General features: G+C 38.0%; 2 protein-coding genes across 5 annotated transcripts in view; one reads left to right on the top strand and one right to left on the bottom strand.

Moving 5' to 3' along the window:
• Positions 1-16813, top strand: part of LOC110850977 (alpha-2B adrenergic receptor) — a 70256-nt gene extending 53443 nt beyond the window's left edge. For 2 of the 3 annotated variants that reach the window (XM_035853177.1, XM_035853178.1), the window contains exons 4-12: positions 2975-3206; positions 7796-7907; positions 9918-9992; positions 11251-11546; positions 11926-12275; positions 13721-14343; positions 14589-14676; positions 15039-15081; positions 15164-16813. In XM_035853177.1, coding sequence (XP_035709070.1) covers positions 2975-3206; positions 7796-7907; positions 9918-9992; positions 11251-11546; positions 11926-12275; positions 13721-14343; positions 14589-14676; positions 15039-15081; positions 15164-15305 — 1961 coding nt within the window. In that variant the 3' untranslated portion in view covers positions 15306-16813. The remainder of the gene's footprint in view (positions 1-2974; positions 3207-7795; positions 7908-9917; positions 9993-11250; positions 11547-11925; positions 12276-13720; positions 14344-14588; positions 14677-15038; positions 15082-15163) is intronic. The other variant, XM_035853179.1, reaches the window with a different exon arrangement.
• A 308-nt stretch (positions 16814-17121) lies between these two features.
• On the bottom strand, positions 17122-20046 carry LOC110851386 (ATP-dependent RNA helicase SUV3 homolog, mitochondrial). Of its 2 annotated transcripts, XM_022099140.2 has the most exons (6): positions 19877-20046; positions 19334-19782; positions 18001-19250; positions 17743-17922; positions 17520-17668; positions 17126-17453 (listed from the first exon to the last, which is right to left on the bottom strand). In XM_022099140.2, exons 2-6 carry the CDS (start codon positions 19776-19778, stop codon positions 17228-17230), a joined length of 2250 nt encoding a protein of 749 aa, XP_021954832.1. In that variant the 5' UTR covers positions 19779-19782; positions 19877-20046; the 3' UTR covers positions 17126-17227. The 2 variants fall into 2 exon arrangements, with proteins under 2 accessions (XP_021954833.1, XP_021954832.1); XM_022099141.2 differs by lacking the exon at positions 19877-20046 and having other exon boundaries at positions 17122-17453; positions 19330-19490.
• Between the last annotated feature and the right edge of the window lie 29 nt (positions 20047-20075).

Here is a 20075-nt window from a genome sequence, read left to right on the forward strand (position 1 = left end):
AGATTTCAGCCACAGTTACGTATTTATTTGCATGGGCAAACTTTTTGCCTTAGCTCAATTGCTCCTTAACATCGTTATTTGTTAAATCAATTTGTTCAGGATTTCATTTAGCAAAGTATTTTTCCCATTGAAACTTGACCAGCAAAGTTTTATTTCGATAGAAACCCCTTCAATTTAACTTAGTTTGTTTATGTAAGTCTTATTTTCTCAAGACGTTTAAACTATTGGCCGATTTTGATTTCAAGTTTTTTTAACACGGCTTTGTGTGCAAGTTAGGTTTGATTTAGGATTGGATTGAAAGATCGCTTTCTATTATTGAATTGTTGGATGAGACAAAGCGAGAGAAAGTATTGCGAACGGATCACTTAACAACTTCTGAAGGATTTCTACTTCCCAAATTTATCCATGCTTGGAAGGTTACAGATCTGTATCACGTTTCCTGTAACCAAACACTCATAAATCTGAGACTTTGAAAAAACGTCAAAGAGCTGAATTGGCCTCTAACTCCATGGATAACCTTCGCAGAGACACATTTGTCTAAAGGATCATTAAAAGTGTGCGAATTCTGGTTACTCGGGTTAAAAATGGAACCAGGTTGAATTGTCCCGACCTGAATCATCCAGACGATTCAGGTGTCAAGAGTGAAAGTTTTTTCTCACATAGTAACAAAGAGATCGATTGATGGAAGGATTTGAAGATTCGTTCCTGTGATTTGAGAAATTGAAAAAATTGGGCTAGAAGTATAAAATGTTTTTCACTCCCTTCGCCATTACTTGATCTCCTCAGTAGAGGTTAAATTTGCTGTAATTTATCCAAGTTGTCTCGTTTCGGTACAAAACATTCATTTATTTTGAAGACAAATGAATTTTTTCAAAGTATGGGTAAAGTATACATGTCAAAATATTTGTAGCGACATTTTACTCCAGAAGAGCTACAAAGAGTGGAAATAAAGACATCAAGCAAATGAAGAATGTGCGACTGAGGGTTGTGGTCAAAACATGGGTAACATTTCAACTTCGTTGAGTATTTGCTTTTACATGCTCTCGTCTGTTATTTTCTTTGGTCGGTTTGTGAGGGGAAAAGCGAGAGAGAAATTCACCAGTTTTGTGGCATGTGTGGTGCACCCGATTGAAGTGGTCTTGAGTTTGTTTTCGTAAAAGGAGTCGCAATAAGTGCGTGAAGCCGTATTTATGCCAATCAATCTGTTTTTCTCTGAGAAAATAAATCCGATTACATTGCAAATTTAAATCAAATAAACAACTTACTAAACTTCCTGAACGCTACTAACAGTTCAGGTCATGATCCATTTGCTGGGTAAGCTTTGTTTTCAGACTTATTGACACTGACTGCTGGACTCATCTTGGAAGTATTAAAGTGCATAAGAAGTCGTAGTATCTGGGTGTATCCTAGACGCTGACGTAATTTGTTTGTTGTTATTTTTTCCTAGAAGATTATGGACATTCCTTCGGATGGATTTGTCTGATCCAAAACGAATACGTACGACTCTCTGTGATTATACGTTCTGATGTTCAAAGTACTTCTGATGGTATAGATCATCAAATGGTTTTTGTGCTCTTCTATTGTCTAGAAATTTACTAGCACTTTAACCACCATCTAAAAGCAAATGCACACATTACGTTACGTAACGTACACTTCTTGACCTTCGATGTCGTCCTGTAATTTATTTGAAACTCAAGATACGTAGCATTGATCTCAACCAAGTAGGCTACATACGTGTGGTTAAGACGTTTTGTCGCTCTTGGGGGTGAACAAAGACAAATGGGTGCAATTGCAAGATTGAGACATCATTAAATGCTATAAGTAACAAATAAGTGTTCTAATACCCACTAAAATACCTCCGATTGTTGCTTTGGAACGTTAAAAAATTCCGGAAATTTAATTGACCAGCAAATACTATATTTCATAGGAGGATATTCTCATAAAAACAGGGTGACAAACTCCTCAGCATCAGTAATACCATCACTTCACTTATACATACATATATTCTGCCCGTGGTCATTTTTTGTTTAGCCGCATAAATAGGTTCTCTTCGAGTGGAGACAGTTGGCTTTCGAACAGAGATTGATTTCCAGAAAGTTTGAGAGGGTGAGGAAATTTCCCATCCGAAAAAGCACAGCAATAGTGCTAATCTTCATGATGAAGGGTTTGATTGATTGAGGTATGGTGTTGGCTGGCGTGAAAAATAACCGAGTCTCGAGTCCTGGTGAAAGCAGTAGTTGAATTGCGAGTGGAATGGGGCATGGAATGGAGAAAGTGTAGCATGCGACACGGAGTAGGACCCTGTTTAACGACCATTTATCCGAAATAAAAAAAACTGTGCAATTGCTGAGTTGCATGAAACTCAACTCTTTAAGTTGTGGTTGTTCGATAATTTAAAGCTCTGAAGAAGAAAATAATTCATTTGAGCCAACCGGTATTTAAAAACAGGGCTGAATTTGCAGTTCATTTAACTCCATCAATCCGGATACGTACGCATTTCTCCCCCTTCATTACTGCCGTAATTATGTGTGTATATAAGTACGATCAGATTAAACATGAAGGAAACACTGTAAACTTTTTGATTGTTTTTAACTGAGGAGTCATGCTGTGGTATTTGGCTCCATGTGAAAACACGAGACTGGTTGAAAGTGACAAATGACGTCAAAGGTAAACAACACGGCTCGACACTTTTTAATGGTCACGTTAACAACTACTTAAGCTACGAGATTTATTTGATCCAACGAAACGAGATTTTCATTCTTCTTTCCATCTAACCATCCAATCTACACACGTATATGCGACTATTAGCATCAAAATGCTCTCTATACGCTAAATGATGCTGACTGTTTTTAAAAGGAACCTTTCCTTATTATCTCTTTCCGGTTGAATCACATCATGGACGACAACGACGACGATGAACTCGACGGCGTCACCTCGCATAACAACGATCACGGGGATCCATCTGATTGAGCAGACAATAAGTGGAAACTTGGTGGATTTTTCTGCGAGCTCTGGATCGCTCTGGACATTCTACTCTGCACCGCATCCATCTTGTCACTCTGCGCCATCAGCATTGACAGATATCTCGCCATCACACGGCCCCTCGCCTACTCGAGGAGACGCCGTTCCAAACGGTTGGCCCTGTCCATGATTTCGTGCGTCTGGGTCGCCGCCGCCATCATCACTTCTCCCCCAATCCTCGGCTGGTAAGTACAAACAGCTGTCACATTCTTCTCAGTTTTCTTCTCATTTTTCCAAATCACGCCTCGACAACATGTTGCTATTATGTAGTAAGGTAACCTGCTCTCGGATTTTACCTACTCCGGGATTTGGGCAACATCCTCACGTCCCAATCGACTTTCATGACTAATATTTCTGTAGAAAGTGGAGACCTTATCATAATTGGATAACATCTCCAAATATTATTACTGACGTTGCAATTTGTTTCTATTTCCTGAACTCTCTTTGCCACATTAGCATTAGCAAGAAGAGCAAACTTTGTCAATTACTCAGTCGTGAAAATTAGTTGATAGAATTACTCCGAACTAGTGAGAGTAGTCCTTCTGTAGCACGGTTGTGCTGTTTCTGTTACTCGTTATTCCTCTTATTTATTAAACCTCTGCTGCCCAACTTTACTGTAACAAATGCATGTATGGGTTGTTGTTGAAGGGACAAGGGAGTTAGTTGTGCAGATGTCGGATGAAGTGTAGCAGTAAGGAGAAAGCGGTGCTAGGACCACGGCAATTTCCTGTTTACAGTCCATTACCTTCAGTGTACACAGATTTATGAGGTCAAATATAGGTCTTTGTTAATTAAAATAACAGTAGGTTACAAATCCCCATGTGTCGTTCTGCATTGGACGTTTCACTTTGTGGTAGTACTCGTACCAAGCGCAGTGCACTTTTATTTTCTTGAGTACCATAAAGTCCAGGCGTGAGAAAGGTATGTAGTAATTATTAGCACAGTACAACACATGCTAATATTAGTAGTACAATAGTACTGATAGAGTTGCGTACATCTTGAAAGTAATCATGACAATCAGTCGTCATCTTGTAAGAAAAAGATTCACATGCATTACGAATCATCATAAGATATGAATAAATATGTATGCATACATATACGCATGCAGACCTTTAGTCTTGTGGCTTTTGTCGATGCCAAACAAAATATAAAGTTTTTTTTTTTGTGGTGTGGATGTAAACCATATTTGATTTCCAATCGTTGAAGATCGATTAGGTCAAATCCTACTAAACATTCATTTAACTAGCTGTGCAATTGTGGCTTTACTTTTCTAAAAAAAATATTTTCAAAATGTCCATGTGTAAATAACTCTGTCTTTTAACAGAGCTTATGAACCCGACTCCGTCCATGCATCATGCATTGCTTGTGTATAGAATTTTTTTAAGGTGACAGTCGTAAAAGTGAAACATGTCAGCTTGACGTCCCGTTGGGTGAAGAAGAGGATGAAACGCATTACATACAAGAGAACTTGCATATGCTTCATGTACAAAAGTATTTTTTGCTTTCTCTCGAAAACGTGGTTGAAATATGAATTGTATTCGTCAGCACCACACCCATCGCAACAGAATGAATTTTTTGCCACACATGAAATATGCATAAACATGCTGAGTGAGCTCGAGAGCGTCACCGATGTTGCAGGGAAGCGTTTGTTTTTAAATCGTTATATTATGTTCTAGTCATCATGTTGGACCACCTTATTGTTCTTATTTTAGATGCTCGGTATGCCGGCGTTACATAAATATTCTAATATTTGTCCCAGAAATTTGCGCTGTCACTGAGATATGCAAACTTGTCGTTGCAGGTATGTAGTAACGAAAGCTATAGAGTCAAAAATATCACGCGAAACCCAGCCTGTCACCTGTATATGAGGTGATGCAAACTTAATTTGCACTGATTGGCATATTCGTGTAAAGCGGCTTGGAGATTTGAGAACGTGATTAGATTCTAAACATGTCCAGAATCTGGAAACCTGAACACATCAAATGTCAAAATTTACATATATATATATTCACCACTAGACGGGTGATAAATGGCAAAGCAGTCGTCATTCTGATGCATTGATTGTGTTCGTAATCTAACTTTCTACCAATTTAATTTCTGGGTTGAATTAGAGGAATTTAATAAAGAAAATATTATTTGAAAATCACACGACTTGAGAAATTCGTAGAATGTGTGCAAATCTGCGGATAATTAAAGGGTTCCGGGACGACCTTTTCATTTGCAGAATTTTATCTCAGGGTGGATTCTAGCTAAATGCGCCGTATCAATCAATACGTAACCGATGTCTACACTTTAGCTCATCTCGATAGTATTAATACATTGGTAGATCGAATGATATTCGGTAAAGGTACGTCCGCAAAATACGTTTTATCAGGAATCCTGTGAAACCAATTTTACTTTCATGTAATCATACCTCGTTCCGTAGGAGCTAATCTGCAGGAGCTAAGAGGGGATTTTATTTTTAGAACTCTCCAACTTTATTACCAGGAAATATGAATCTGTATGATCCGATCGAATTCACGAACGATAATTAAATGTCAACGCATACATATTTATTTCGAAAGTCGAGACCTAGAATTTCTTACGTCTTGTGCAACTACAAATAAACTTGTCAGAGTCAAGGACATTTTCACATATACTACTGCATCCAATTACTGGATGATTCATGTGGTTTTCGACATAGCCTGCCTGACAGTAAAATAATAAGAATACTTGATTGCCAGTTATTCCCTCCATGCACCGACCAAAAACAGCAGCCTTTACAGTTTACAGTTTACGTTTGATTTTATTTAGACTTAATCAGCCGCATACATCCTTCAAAGAAGCCACTAGTTGTGCTCACCAATTGTGGTTAAACAAAGTAGCGTGGTGTGGGGTCTGGTTTTCTCATCCCTTTGAATTTGCAACCTAATTAGTGTGAAATCCACTGGTGTAAGATTCTTATGAGTGTGATGTAAATATGTTGCTTAATTATTGCGTATTCCACGTGTAAGCTAAGTACTCCATGTAAGTACTTGCTAGGTTAAGCAAGTTGGTCCTATTGACGTATCCTGGCAGCCAACCTCAAATACGGGGTCATATTTCGATTCGTGGAATATTTCCTCATCACTTTAACATTTAATGACCTTCAAAGAGTTATTCTTATTTTACTCCCAAACAATAATCGCCAGTATTTCCTGACTTTATTTCAAACAGTGTCGCAGTTATTCTTTGTGACAAATTATTTGAGGTGGTTAAAATAGCTTTTGAATCCGCGAAATTGCAATTGACAAAGTGAGAGAATTGAAGTGGATACTTGAACCAAATTCAAACAAGTGATCCAAACAACTCAGGTAGTGTATACGACCATTAGAAGGTAACTACGTCTGACTGTCTCCTAATGAGCTGTGGGCACTTTCTCTCGCAGACTGTTTCAAACCAATTTCCATGTCATCAAGGTCAAAACAACATTTCCAAGTTACTCCTGGCACCACAGCTTAATCTAGTTTTGTGTCTATATGTATGTATTTATCTATTTAACAAACCATGCTTTATACACACATACGACGGGGAAGTCTCTAATGAATAACTCTGACTTTCTCCAGTTCTTTCCCCTGCTTTCCTGATCGTTTCGATGGGACTGTTGGGCATGTGTATGTTGCATATGAGGAGCGAAGGAGCCAAACCATGGAGACGACGACACAGCTTATTTGCAAACTATAAAGTGTTCATCAAAAAGCCCAAAAACAGGTCGAGCATGAGAGTGAGTCGGGAAGTGAGAGTGAGAACGAACTTCTTGCTGCATTCTCGACCAAGGATGATGCGAAAAACTAATTAGCACTAAAAATGAGTCCCAAACATGTCACCAACTAACTGCATAGCATTATTAGCCCAAAGTCCTCACAGTACACACACACGTGAAAAGTCAATGTCATTTGGTTCAATTCGATATTTAATTAGATTCAAAATTAATTTCCCAGCTGCAACTACGTGCACACCATCCCAACACCAAGAGACCTAGAATGACTGGAAAACCTCTACTTTCTCCCAACAAATTTGTTCACATGCAGCCGTCCTTCTCCAATGTGTCATTTGGTTGTCATCATGGCTTGATTATTTACCCCGGTCACATCGCTGGTTTATTGTCAGAAGCACATTATGATGGAGGCATAGGAAAAAATAGATGGAATTATCAATGGTGGCTGCAAAAGTGGTGAAAGTAGCAAATAACACCTCATAATGAGACTTGGAATAAAACTTTGTAATTTTGGCACACATATTTTACCTGCTGGTCGTAAATTTACTTACTTTCTAGCCGAATAGATGATGTGAACCACTTAATAATATGTGTAGCGTTTATGGTGTAAATATTTAATTGTTATCATTCGTGTCGTGTGGGTTTTATGCTACAGGTCGTTAATGGGGTACAGTTCTATACTTGATCTCTGGCCTACTATTAAATTGTGTAGCGTGTCAAAGTACAATTTTCTAAAGGTCTAGAATCCAATTCAGTTGTGTACACATGTACCTACTTGTCGATTCCTCTACGAATAATGATATGAAATAAAGCCCGATATTCTATGTAGTAGCGCCATAAGGATAGATTGCGGCTGGTGATTCGTGCTGCTATCATAATTACATATACAATACTAAGAAGTGGCGCATAATTATAGACTTATTAGAACGTATGAATATTCAAATTCATTAGAATTATTCTATGCACCTGAGCAACCGAACATGAAGTTGTTGCTCAAATATGTAGTTATTCATTCATTCATTCATTTATGTTTTCCAGGTATGATGAGACACGAAACGTGGAAAATAACTGCCAATACAATGATAACACTGGGTACGTCTTGTATTCGGCACTGGGGTCCTTTTTCCTCCCTTTGCTAGTCATGCTCTACGTAAGTAATTTTATGGCAAGTCTGATGTGAATCTAATGTGTGTATAAACAAAGAGATGATGGGTGAAAAAGAGGGATAAACGAAGAACGGAAATTGTGTTAAACGACCGAAATGGCAGCCGTGGCAGCAGGAATTTATGTGATGACAAATTTCAATTAATAATTTTTCACATGGATAAAGCTGATCTCCCTTTTCTCTCACCCACATATACTACCCAGTATTTTGCATAAAAAATGAAATAAAATAATTTTAGGTAAAAAACTGAAATAATCTTTAAACAATCTTAGGCCTCATTCGAGGTCATCTTCCGTCGTTTGACTTCTGGTTTCTCTTCTTCGCTCTGGTCCGACTCATCTCCATCAACAGTTCCTTCATCAATCCATGATGGGGTTTCCACAACGTATGGTCGTAGTATTGGGAAGATCCTCAATTTCTCCTTGATTTCTTGCTTTCTTTCTGTAGAAAGTTGCAAGCATGTGACGGGTGAACGCTGTAAAGTATTAAATTGCATGATTATGAACATAAAAGAGTAATAAGTTATCTAAAACTTACTACAGAAGCACGCTTAGCCAAGTCGACGATACACCGACGAGCATAATTTTTGCACCATTCTATTTCATCTTTATTATTTCCAGTAATTCCTGACCCGACACTTTCACCATGGGCGATGGTATACCCGTTTTCTGGGGTCAACTCTCTATAAAAATATAATTGAACATGATTACTACTTAATGATGACATGAATGAGAATATCACAGACGAAGTATAATGATTATAAATATATATTCTTACCTTCTCGAGCATTTGTGTCGCCGTTGCTTTGACAGAAAAGATAAATTTGCATGGGCTGTTCTATTCAATGGATGCACCATACAGTTTTCCAAACTTGTACACAGTAGTAATAAATACTTCATTTTCATAATCATTGTGTTTTGATAATTTGTCCATCTGTTTAATGGTAGCATGTGCCATTCCTACATGTGCTCTTAGACCGACTTCTGTGCTCCATCGAGTATTACATTCCCTGTATTTAAATAGACATTAAAATTAAAAAAAAGTAAATCTATTAATAAATGATATGCAACCTACAAACAAGGAAACGCGTTGTTTGGATCATGAGATGCTTTTGCGTGTCTGGGGTAATTCCCCCTTGCAACTTCAGTTCCACATTTCGAACATTTCTTATAACCTGGTTTACTCCCATCAGTCCACTCAATTTCTTTACCATCATCTTCTTCTGATACATCAGGTTGTTGTGGTGGACGATAAATTTCATCCATTTCTGCATCAATTTGACGAAATTTAGCTGTGAAATCGTAGAATGGGCCATACTTGAGTGATGTATCTGTGTGGAGCCGCATTTTGCAATGACCCTTGTCTCTCATGTGTTGCTTTATAAAGAAAATAAGCATCTTCCTGGATTATCATGAAATAATTAAAACTACATGTATTATCTGGCTTCTTATTTACCTGAGCACACGCCGCATCACGAAAAAAGCTTTCTTCTTTTCGTCACACCAAAGACACAGCAACTTTTCCTTCACTTTACTTGCTAAATAGTCCAACAAACCTTCTACATTATTGCAATACTCCTTATCAGCAACAGAGAAATTATGGGCCAGGGTCATGTGAAGAACAATAGCGTCCACTCCAGCAGCTTCAGTAGGGCAGAAAATACAAGTCTTTGATGGTTGTTCTTCTATCTTCGTTCTCTCAGCAATTTGGATTCCAAGTGACAACCATTCTTCTTTTTCACTAGAATCTAGGAGATCCCAAATTCTCAAACAGTCTTCTGTTGTAGACCCCATAATTAATTGAAAAGTAATGACTATTTTATAATAAATTGTATGAAATTTGCAAATTGTGCGGGATCGGATGGAGAGAGTAATTAATTGAATAAAGAAAATGAAATAATGATGATAGTGTATTGTGGGTAGATGAAGAGAAAAGGGAGCAAATCTAGAGATGAGGTCATTCTCCAATACTTTTTACGCTTTTTCATTAATCCAGGTCTATGCTCGCATCGCTTGTGTCATCGCCCGGCGACAGCACTCGATCCAACGGTTGTCGAATTCTTCAGATAAGGTAAGTTGTCATTAAAACAAAAATTGTGCTTTATCTCCAATTTAGTAAGAATCATGGCAAGTGCTTACGTACATGTTTGGAGTGGATGTAAGTAAACATAACTTTGTGAATGAATTGAGTAGTTTCAAGCACCACGTCTCTTGAGCAGAGTTTATTTTCGTATTTACCAATATTTATACAGGATTCTTTGAACCACATTCGTATCAACAATGTTTTGACTTTAGACCTAGTTTTGTACTTATTGCGTGTTAGTTGGATAGAATTTTTGAGATTGTTACATGATGAAATTGACTTTTTACTAGAGTGATCTCTAGAACTTTTAGGTATTAAGACTTGAGTGAGACGCCTACGCCTGGCAATTCGAACATATATATAACCGTACATAAATATGAAATTTATCTCTTTTTTGTCTTCCGATGACAATTCCCAGTTTTTTTAGGCATTCGTAAATATTTATTTACACTCAGAGACTTTGTTCAAGGACACTGAATGAGATACATTTTCCAGTTCTGTTAATGGAATTAAACCAAGTTGACAAAGTGGGAGTAAAAAGTATGACATATTTCAAAGATCCGGATTTTATTTTATTCTACTGACTGTACAATGCATGTGTACAGTCAGTGGAAGTTATACCATTTGTTGACCTAGTATGAGAAAAATCTTCAAGAAACCGAATCGACATCTTAGAAAGTCAAGCTCGGTTTTACTCCAATTTACTCCCAACATCAACAGTGACAGTCACAAATGCACATGTTTACTAAATTCATTCGTATTGAGACTAGGAATAAAATACTTTTATGCATAGAAGGATGCATTTTCTCAATCTCAAACATTGCTGAGTGTGCATCTAACGACTAAAAAATAAATATATTTATGAAGGATCTCCTAAACGTTAGAAAAAATTTGTTTTTTTTTGTCTGCAACAAAAATTTTGTTTTCACTGGATGATATTTTTTAACAACAAATGGGTCAAGGGCAGCATAATTCAGCTTATGTAACTTTATTATACAGCAGAGAATTTACGACGCACAAATCGTTTCCCAGTCTCGAAAGAGAAAGTTTTGCAGGCTACGATGTCATAAACAATAAATGACAAACACACAGCTCTTAAAAATAATAATGCACTATTTCTTGCTGGTTTTGAAAATGCATTTTCTATAAACGTTGATTAAAAAAAAATCAACTTTTACATTTACATCAAAGTGACTTTATAATACAGTTGAACAAGTATGTAGTAGCCCACTTTTTTCTGGATTAGCAGAAATCTCATTGTTGCGGAGGAAGCGAGGTGGAGGAGCCCTTGCGAGGAAAGGAGTCCTTTTCGAGGAGAGACATTGGCACGAATAATGAAATGATCACAAAATATCACGACCAAGAACAGCCACGCAGCCCAGGAGTGGATAAAGAGATGGGCGAACCACTTCGCCCCCAGCCCAGCGTTGAACCCACGGTTAGTGGGGACACGGCTTCGTCAAAGTGGTGGGGGCTGTTCCACCTCCGTTCCTGCACCAGCAGCGGGGACGACGACAGCCAGTCTGGCAACGGAACAAAAAGGTAATCATTTATTTAACCAGTGTGACCTTGTGTAAAATGATGAACTTGAGTGAAAGTGAGGAAAAAATGTGGAAGGATTTTCGATTTAAAAATGTTATTCAGTTATTTTCTCCCATTTTGCAAATAGCATCACACACGCCTTGGTTAACATAAACAAGACGAACCTCCCCGTTGGGCAAGTTGACTTTGTGTAGTGTTTTGTGGTCATATTTTAGTAACGAAATTGCTTGAGAGGAAAGATATTAAATCAAAAACACTACAGATCAACTCTGTATGCAAGTGAGCATAACAAGGCATGAATAACGGGTTTGACATTGAAATAACAGTTCAGCAAGGAACATTTTCTCATCCTACATTTATTCACTTGGTTCTTTCCTAGGTCGAGCAGTGGAGGGCAAAAGAGTGGTGTGGGCTCTTCTGACTCCGACTCGGCGTCTGGATTGGCCCTCTCATTGCCGGATCCAGCTACTCTCAGCGGGGGCGGTGGCGTCATAGCGGAAAGTGTTATCGACGAAGGTAACACTCTGGGTCCTACCCGGTCTGGATGTTCCTCACCAAGATGCTGCGGGCAAAGTGGGTGCACGAATCAGACGCCAAATTTACATCAGCCCATGTCCAGGACAAGGACAGGATCTCGGTTGTGCCATCACAGCATTGCTACAACCAGCCCTCAGAGAAGCATACATAGAGTGCATCAGACCACCTCCTCAGCTACTCGGCTCTACTTGGGTAAGTAAATATGATACAGGCGGATCGTCCTTACATGACACGATTTTTGGAATTGAGACTTGTACAACATATCGAATTTCTGAAAGGAATTGTTTAAATAGTGTAATGTATGATAGACAACCTATCTCAAAACAATAAAGAAATCGATGGATAGAAATGGCCGTCGGGGAATTTGTGTGACATGAGTCGCTCAATATTTGATGACCAAATTTCATTCAGAAATTTTGGAGGTTGCGCAATTTTACATTATCTGTGTGTTGTGTGCAGATTTTCACTTGTTAGCGTGCTATAACTGGCACTAACCTTCAAATTTATTTGATCCATTTTTAGCAATCATTTTTTGATAGAGCGATAGCTTGAAGCAAGCTAACGAAATTGCAGACAAACCTTTCAAAGGGACTGAAATATTGGTTTATCATGCTTATTTCGTATAACTAATCTGTCGATATTAACGTTAAATACGAGAAATGATTTTATAACATGTATTTCATGTAGCAGGCAGTATTGAATTAAGGTTCTACAGGATGACGTATCAATGCGTCATAAATTTTTTTATCACGCTACCCCTATTCATAACTTTAAATGCAAATTTCCAAATGACATAAATCTCATGAGTTTTGAGGCAATTGCACGTTTTGATGCTCCAATGGAAAGTTAATTTTTGATACCGCATTACATGCATTTTGATATTACAAAAAATAACTTTATATTGGAGATTACATTACATTTTATCAAAAGTTGCATTTATCTCAAAACTCGTGAAACTGATGCCATTTGAAAAACTTGTGTTTGAGGACACTTAATAGGGACAGAGCGAGATCTAAGAATCCATGTCGCATCAGCGCGTCATCTCATGACACCTTAATTCATACTTCTCGCCAGTGTTCCCTTGGAATACGTGTTATACCAATTTCTCGTATTTAACGCTAATATCGACAGATTAGTTATACGCGAGCATATATGTTCAACAACTTAACTTAGTGCAACCAGAAACATAAATTGAATTTCAAGTTATGAACAGAGAGAGATGCTGACTTGTGGCTCGGAGCTATTAGCACAATGAGCTAATATGTGCCTTTGAACCTTGATTAAAGCGTCCGCTTTAAGCAACCGGTTTCAAGGCAAATTCAATTTTCTAATTAGCACTTTGTAACATACTTTTTGGTGCATGCATGTAACCGGCTAAGACTTTCTCTTGGGTGATGGCTATAAGTACCCAAAAGTTGAGACACGTATATTTCTGCCAATAAAACCATGGAGAAAGTTGATACGTATATGCACTGTTGGATTTTGTGCAAATAAATACCCCCAAACGGGTTGTATAACCATTAACCATTGCATCGCATACTTATGTAGTGTTACACAACTGCAGAATTGTCCACCTTTTGATGAACGTTGATATCCCGTTGTCTATCTGGCTCATTGCACTTGATCCTTTGTTGCAGATCATGAGTTGGTCCCACTTGACGAAAGTAAGAGTTTGACAATCAGCAAAAGTGCGCCCCGGGTCTGGACGGTGGAGGAGACCACATCAAACGCATCTCTCGTAGTTGGAAGCAGTGGAAGTCGTCACAAAAGTCCCAATGGACGGACAGCATCGCTTAAACAAGACCGCAATGGACGCAATGCTGGACGGTTCAACAGCAATTGTGGTGGAACAATCACACAGACGACACTCTCAGTTCCGATGAACAACTCTCCTGCAGGAAACCCAGCATCTTTGATGAGTTGTTCTCCCACCGCGATGGGGACGGGAGGCGTTGTTGGCAGAGAACCTTCCCCGTCTCACAACAGTACTGGATCCTCTAACCGGATATACCATCCGCAACAACAACCTGTGAGTGGTGGGAGCCATTTTCACCACAACCACACGCCAAACCACATGAGTAGCATGATGCATCGAGGACGAAGCATAAAACTGACGCTGAACGTACATGGAAATGATCACAATCAGAACGGGAGCAGTATCGCGAGAGATTTTGCCAGTGGGAGGGTTGCTTCATTCAAACGGGAAACTAAGACGGCCCAAACGCTGGCTGCTGTTGTGGGTGGCTTTATTATCTGCTGGGTAAGTTGGATTCGTTAGTTGGTTGAATGATGACCACACTTCTCCTCTCTTTCAATACAACATGCCAAATGGCTACCTTTGGTAATGACTTTGTCATTAAATGGGCACTTTCGCTTATGTTATTAAGTTAATTTTACCCAAGCTGTCCTTGACTACGCAAAAGTTTCTTTCAAACTTGTCTGCAGCCCAGTTAGTTAATTACATTAGGAAAACCATCTCCTGACTGATATTTCTTTTCCTCTCAGCTACCTTTCTTCGTCGCTTACGTGATTGGGCCCTTCATTCCGTCAGAGATGATTCCCGAAGCTCTTATGGATGCTCTTATCTGGCTCGGTGAGTAGACTCTCATTCCGTCATTATGCCACGATTCACATCATATTGTAGAAACTAGAATCCCTCATCAAAGTATTATGCCCCCTTTATCTTCACTACACAGATGCATCCCATAAATGCAGTCAGTGTTGCTGTGAAACTCTGCAGCTTTATGATTCCACTCAATTCTTGCTACATGCCGTTACATGTCTTTCATAGTATTACATAATTTGACATAAATTCATATACACAAGTTGGAGTAAAACAACATCGTAAAGAAAGTAGAGAAAGTTTACGATAAAGCCGGCAGCGGCGTATGCGTGGAAAACGAGGTCTTGGATAAAAATATAAATACTAATTGAAGCATCTTAATCCTTTTGCAGGGTGGTCCAACTCAACGATTAATCCCTGCATATATTCCTTTTAGTAAGTCTTATTCAAGTGCTTTTCACAACACGAGTACATTCATTTATTAAGAGGAAATGCAATCACAAATCTATTTTTACAGTTCACAAGACTTTCGATCCGCATTTTGGCGTCTGACCATAAAGAAATGCGGAAGCTTGATTGGATACCACAAAAATACTGGTCGACGAAGCCCACGAAGATATGATGACCACAACAACACACACAGCCGAGTATCTGCTTGATTGACGCTAAATAATCGGTTTGCATAGAACCGATAATTGATACTTATTACACTGAACAATTTTGAACTCATAAATTGTATCGAGGTAAATAAATGGCTGCTGATGTACTCGACTTGACTGTTTCTTGTTTTCGTGTCACTCCACAAATTGTAGCGTGTAGCAATTCATACTGTTTAAGTCAGATATTAAATTTGATGTAAATTTGACTTGATGTATTTATGTAATGAAATAGGTGTGTCATATTTTAATTGTTATAAATAATCTCACTCTTATGTGTTAAGCATAACGATGTTTAATGATAGATATGTATGTATGTTTTCTCATCGACTGCTAAATCAGCTAAATGTCGGTTTGTATTGTCGATTGATTTTTTGTGTGTAGATATTACAAAATAATGTCAAACCCCAAAGTGTAGCCGTCCTTTTAGAAATTGAAAATTTTGAATTGAATATGTACTTATTCACTTCAGGTTGTTTAGAATTAATTAAGTAGGGAATTTTCATTTGCAGTATTTCGTATTTTGCATTTTCTCTCCTGTAGTCTATGAATAGTAGGACCTTGTACAAAAACTTATGTAATATCTTCATTGGATGTGCATGATCCTGATACAGTTGTAGTTGTTTTAGTGGGTGAGAACTTATCTGCGTAGCTGTACTTGTTGGAATTGTGTATTAATTAGTGTTATGCATACATATGTAATCAAGGGGAAAAAGTACAAAATTTCGCTTATTAGCAGAACATTAGTAATTAGAAGTCGAGTATTATTACCTGCTTAACATTCAAACCGAGGATAAAAATGTCATTAAATGTGATACTATTGCATGATCTCAAAGGGTGAAAGATTGTCTGAATGTATATATATAATACATATATAAATATAAATATATATTGATGTCATACATATTTAATATAAAAATGTTAAAAAATAAACAAAAATGCTAAATTATAATTGTTGGTGATTTGATGTCGTAATTTGCCAAGTTCTACGAACTGTAAATTTTGTGTTAAATTTTAAACGAAAAAAAAGATGGCTTTTGATTGGAAAGCAGATTTGATATCGATATACTTGTCAATGTACTCAAAGTATTTAACAATGATGAATTAATGAAATCGGTAATTAATGCTAGATCTATTTGATGATTTGATGTATTATATATATAAATATGTATATATGGAAATACATAATACTGTCGATATGTTGTATAAACATGGCGTCGTCAGACGAATGAAGGTATATTAAATTGTGATGACCTATCTCAAACATGCCAATTTAATTCCTAAATTGTCCTCCTCCAGTAGTCTGTGATTTTGATTTTTTAGTCATGTAAATTATACTGTAGTTGTTGAATTACTTAATTACTGTGAATAGTACATGCCATCAGTGTTGTTATTTTGCCTGTGAAACTTGTCACTCATTCAAAAAATTATTTTCGAAATAGGATAAAAACTTACATTGTTGATGTCATTGTATTAAATGTGAAATAAACTGTATGCAAACTGTTTTTATATCTTCTGCATTCTCTTAAATTTTAATTTTGCAGTCAGTTCACTAGAGACATTCATTCATTTATAAATTAAGTAAAACAAATCTGAAGACTATGCTACATATATCATTCGAGGTTTATCAGTGGAAATAATCCACAGCTGAATGCAGATGAATTTGCAAAAGTGGTATGCAAACCATACACATATGTATTTACTGAGGATGAGTTTCGAGAGAACTGACTCTGAATTGCAGATCAATGCACAAATCACAAAACTGATGATAACTCAAAATAGACTTGGATGCTTTACTTTTTTTTAACAAATATCATGATCAGTTTGAGGTTTAGTTTCAAATTTATTTTTTCGTAGTTATCTTGTATGACTCAAAAATACATTGGTATAAAATTTCATCTAAATCATGACAGAACAATCTGCAACTACTCAAACTTGCCAAATTTTTCCTTCAGCAGTTTGCTAGTCCGCTTATATTTTTTATGTATGCCTCTTTCATCGTCGTCGGTTTCGATATCGATTCCTGTGGCGAGATCAGACTTTCGTAGGAGCCGTGTGATATTAAAGACCCCCATTTGAATTACGGAGTCCAACTCCCTTTGAATGTCACGGACCATTGAGGAGTCTGGGAAGAGGTCTTGAAATCGGTAACTAGATGAAAGCAGTGACATACATTAATACTCTCGTCAGTTTAATTTTTAAAGGGAAATCACATACCTCAACCATAAGTATAGGTCAAGCACGTCGAAAACAGATTCTAAATGTACTAGATCTAGTATTGTCTTAGGTGGGTTGAACGGCCATCCTACATGTCGGCACAGCCAGTCAAATGTGATGGGCTCATTTTTGCTGTACTGTCTTGCAAACTGAAATGGAAAGAATGTTCAATCAATTTAATTGCACAAATTAAATTTGAAATAAAGATCTATCGTAGTTTTACCTTTAGAAACATGGTACACACAAATGGCATTTTCTTATTAATGGGAGCACAACAGAAGACATATCGGGCTCTGAGGGGGAGTGGTACATGTTGGATCATGTCGGCCAGGAATTTGAAATCGTCCACGTTACACATAAAATATAACGAATCGTCCACCGTGCAGAGACTCACAAATATATCCTGAAAAATACAAAGCTTAGTATAAACTGGTGACGTTACTAACTGATTATCTGTTATGTCTTTCTATGTATCACTCACCATTAAATTGGACAGAGTTGCATTCGGAAGGTGATAAGCGTACATTTCAATTTGTTCTGCAGTCGGGTGAAGTCCTGCCTGCCTCAATATTTCAGGAGTTCCAGCAAGCAGTCTTTCTAAGACGGGCAAATCCTCGGACTTGAACGTGGTCACATGACCTTTCGAAAACTGCGTCCCATATCTGCCTGCCCTCCCAGCAATCTGTAGAGCTTGTGAGGTTGATATCGTGTCCATTTCACGCTCCCCCTTCTCGTTCATTGTGGGTTTTATCATCGAGTAAAAAATAACTCGGCGAATACTTAAATTAAGTCCCATTCCTATCGCATCAGTTGCAACCATAATTTTGCAAGGATTGTCTGGGTCATTGAATTTCTTGGCTTGTGCTAACTTCGTGCCGGGTGGAAGACCACCGTAAATTACGGCCACTTCATGACCTAGGCTTTCAATTTGGCGTGATACGGAATAAATATCATTCTTGCTAAAACACACGATGCAATCACCAGGTTGAACTCGATTTAAGGTTTCCAAAGCTCGTCTTTCAATGTCTAAATCTGTCAGTCTTTTATACTTGTAAACTTCAACTTCCTCTCCTGTCGTCACCATTATGCTCCTAACAAGGTCTATTGCAGCCACTTCACCGCACAAATGAACCTCATCGGCCATCACGCCAAGTAGAGCTCGTGTCCATGCCCATCCGCGCTGAGGGTCGCGAAGCATCTGTATTTCATCAATGACTGCAACTTCATATGGAACATTTACCGAAGTCATTTCAACCGTGCAGGCGACATGACTAGCTGCTATTTCGTCAGGACTGCCACATTTTCTTTCTTCTCCTGTAACTAAATCACACACTGTTCCTTGTTCGTTTGCTTTATGAAATACTTCCACTGCTAAGAGTTTCAAAGGTCCGCAGTAAACCCCACTTTTCGAGTCCAGAAACCTTTTGAGGGCGTGATACGTTTTCCCACTGTTGGTTGGACCCGCATGATAGATGACCTTCCTTGTTAAACTTCTAGCTTCCGGATACCAATTTGCTGGAGATCTTAAATCACTAATTTTTCTTAAATCGTCCATGCATTCCAGATGGGGAAATATCTGTTTCGAATGTCTCATGAAATAACTAAAGAGATTGTCCACATGACCAGCACCCGCAATCACGTCACTGAAAATGATGTGAAGGTCGACAGGAAGAGACTCGTTCTCCAAACAATATTTGCGAAAACTTATGAACGCTTGGTGAAATAAATAGTCTGAAAAGTATAAACCAAATATTTTGTTAACTTGCTAGTATACATCCTCAATTCAAAGTCCATATTAAAAAAAACCTACTTACTATCAAGACCATGTTCTAAACTTAAAAGTTTAATTTCACTCCTCCGAAAGAATTTATTCAGAACGCGAAGGACATCCTGTTTCTTCAAGTCTCCCGTCAACTCCACGCCGACATCGTTTCCAACGTCTGTTTCAATTTTGACCGGTACGGGAACAAATAGCTGCGATACGGGTGTCGGACTAGAATTTCCACCATTTCCATTCCCTTTACTGTTATTCGTCAAGCTCTTCTTCCCTCGAATGATGGGACCGTGGTGGGACGATGTGGGTCTAAATCTTGAGCTGAATCTTTGGTGATTAATTTCCACGCCTGCCCCTCCACCCCCACTGACCCAGTCATGCAAACACCGAAGGCTACTTGTCCCACGTCCCTCGTTAAGCAGTAAGCACCTTGAAACGAACCGGTAACTGAGAGGAGTTGAGAGAGAAATTCTTCCGGACATCATATTTCTTTAATGAAAAATCAAAATCATGAGTTAACTTTTATTATATGTACACAACATTTCCCAATTTGAAGTTCAAATTTTGAACTTTCTCTTCTCACCAATTACACACGGGACAAGTCCAGATATCGATTCCTCTTCCTCAGAATAGCAAAAAGTATATTATTTCTTAACAGGGAATTTAAAGTTATTATTTCAGATTAATTTCACATGGTAAACAAATTTTGTTATTTCAATTTCAGGTTGAAACTTGGTCATTTCGTCATAAAACGTGGTTTTCAGATCGTGGGAGAGAGTGCG

This window comes from Folsomia candida, unplaced genomic scaffold (genome assembly GCF_002217175.1).
Source record: "Folsomia candida strain VU population unplaced genomic scaffold, ASM221717v1 Fcan01_Sc006, whole genome shotgun sequence".
Taxonomy (NCBI): Eukaryota; Metazoa; Arthropoda; class Collembola; order Entomobryomorpha; family Isotomidae; genus Folsomia; species Folsomia candida.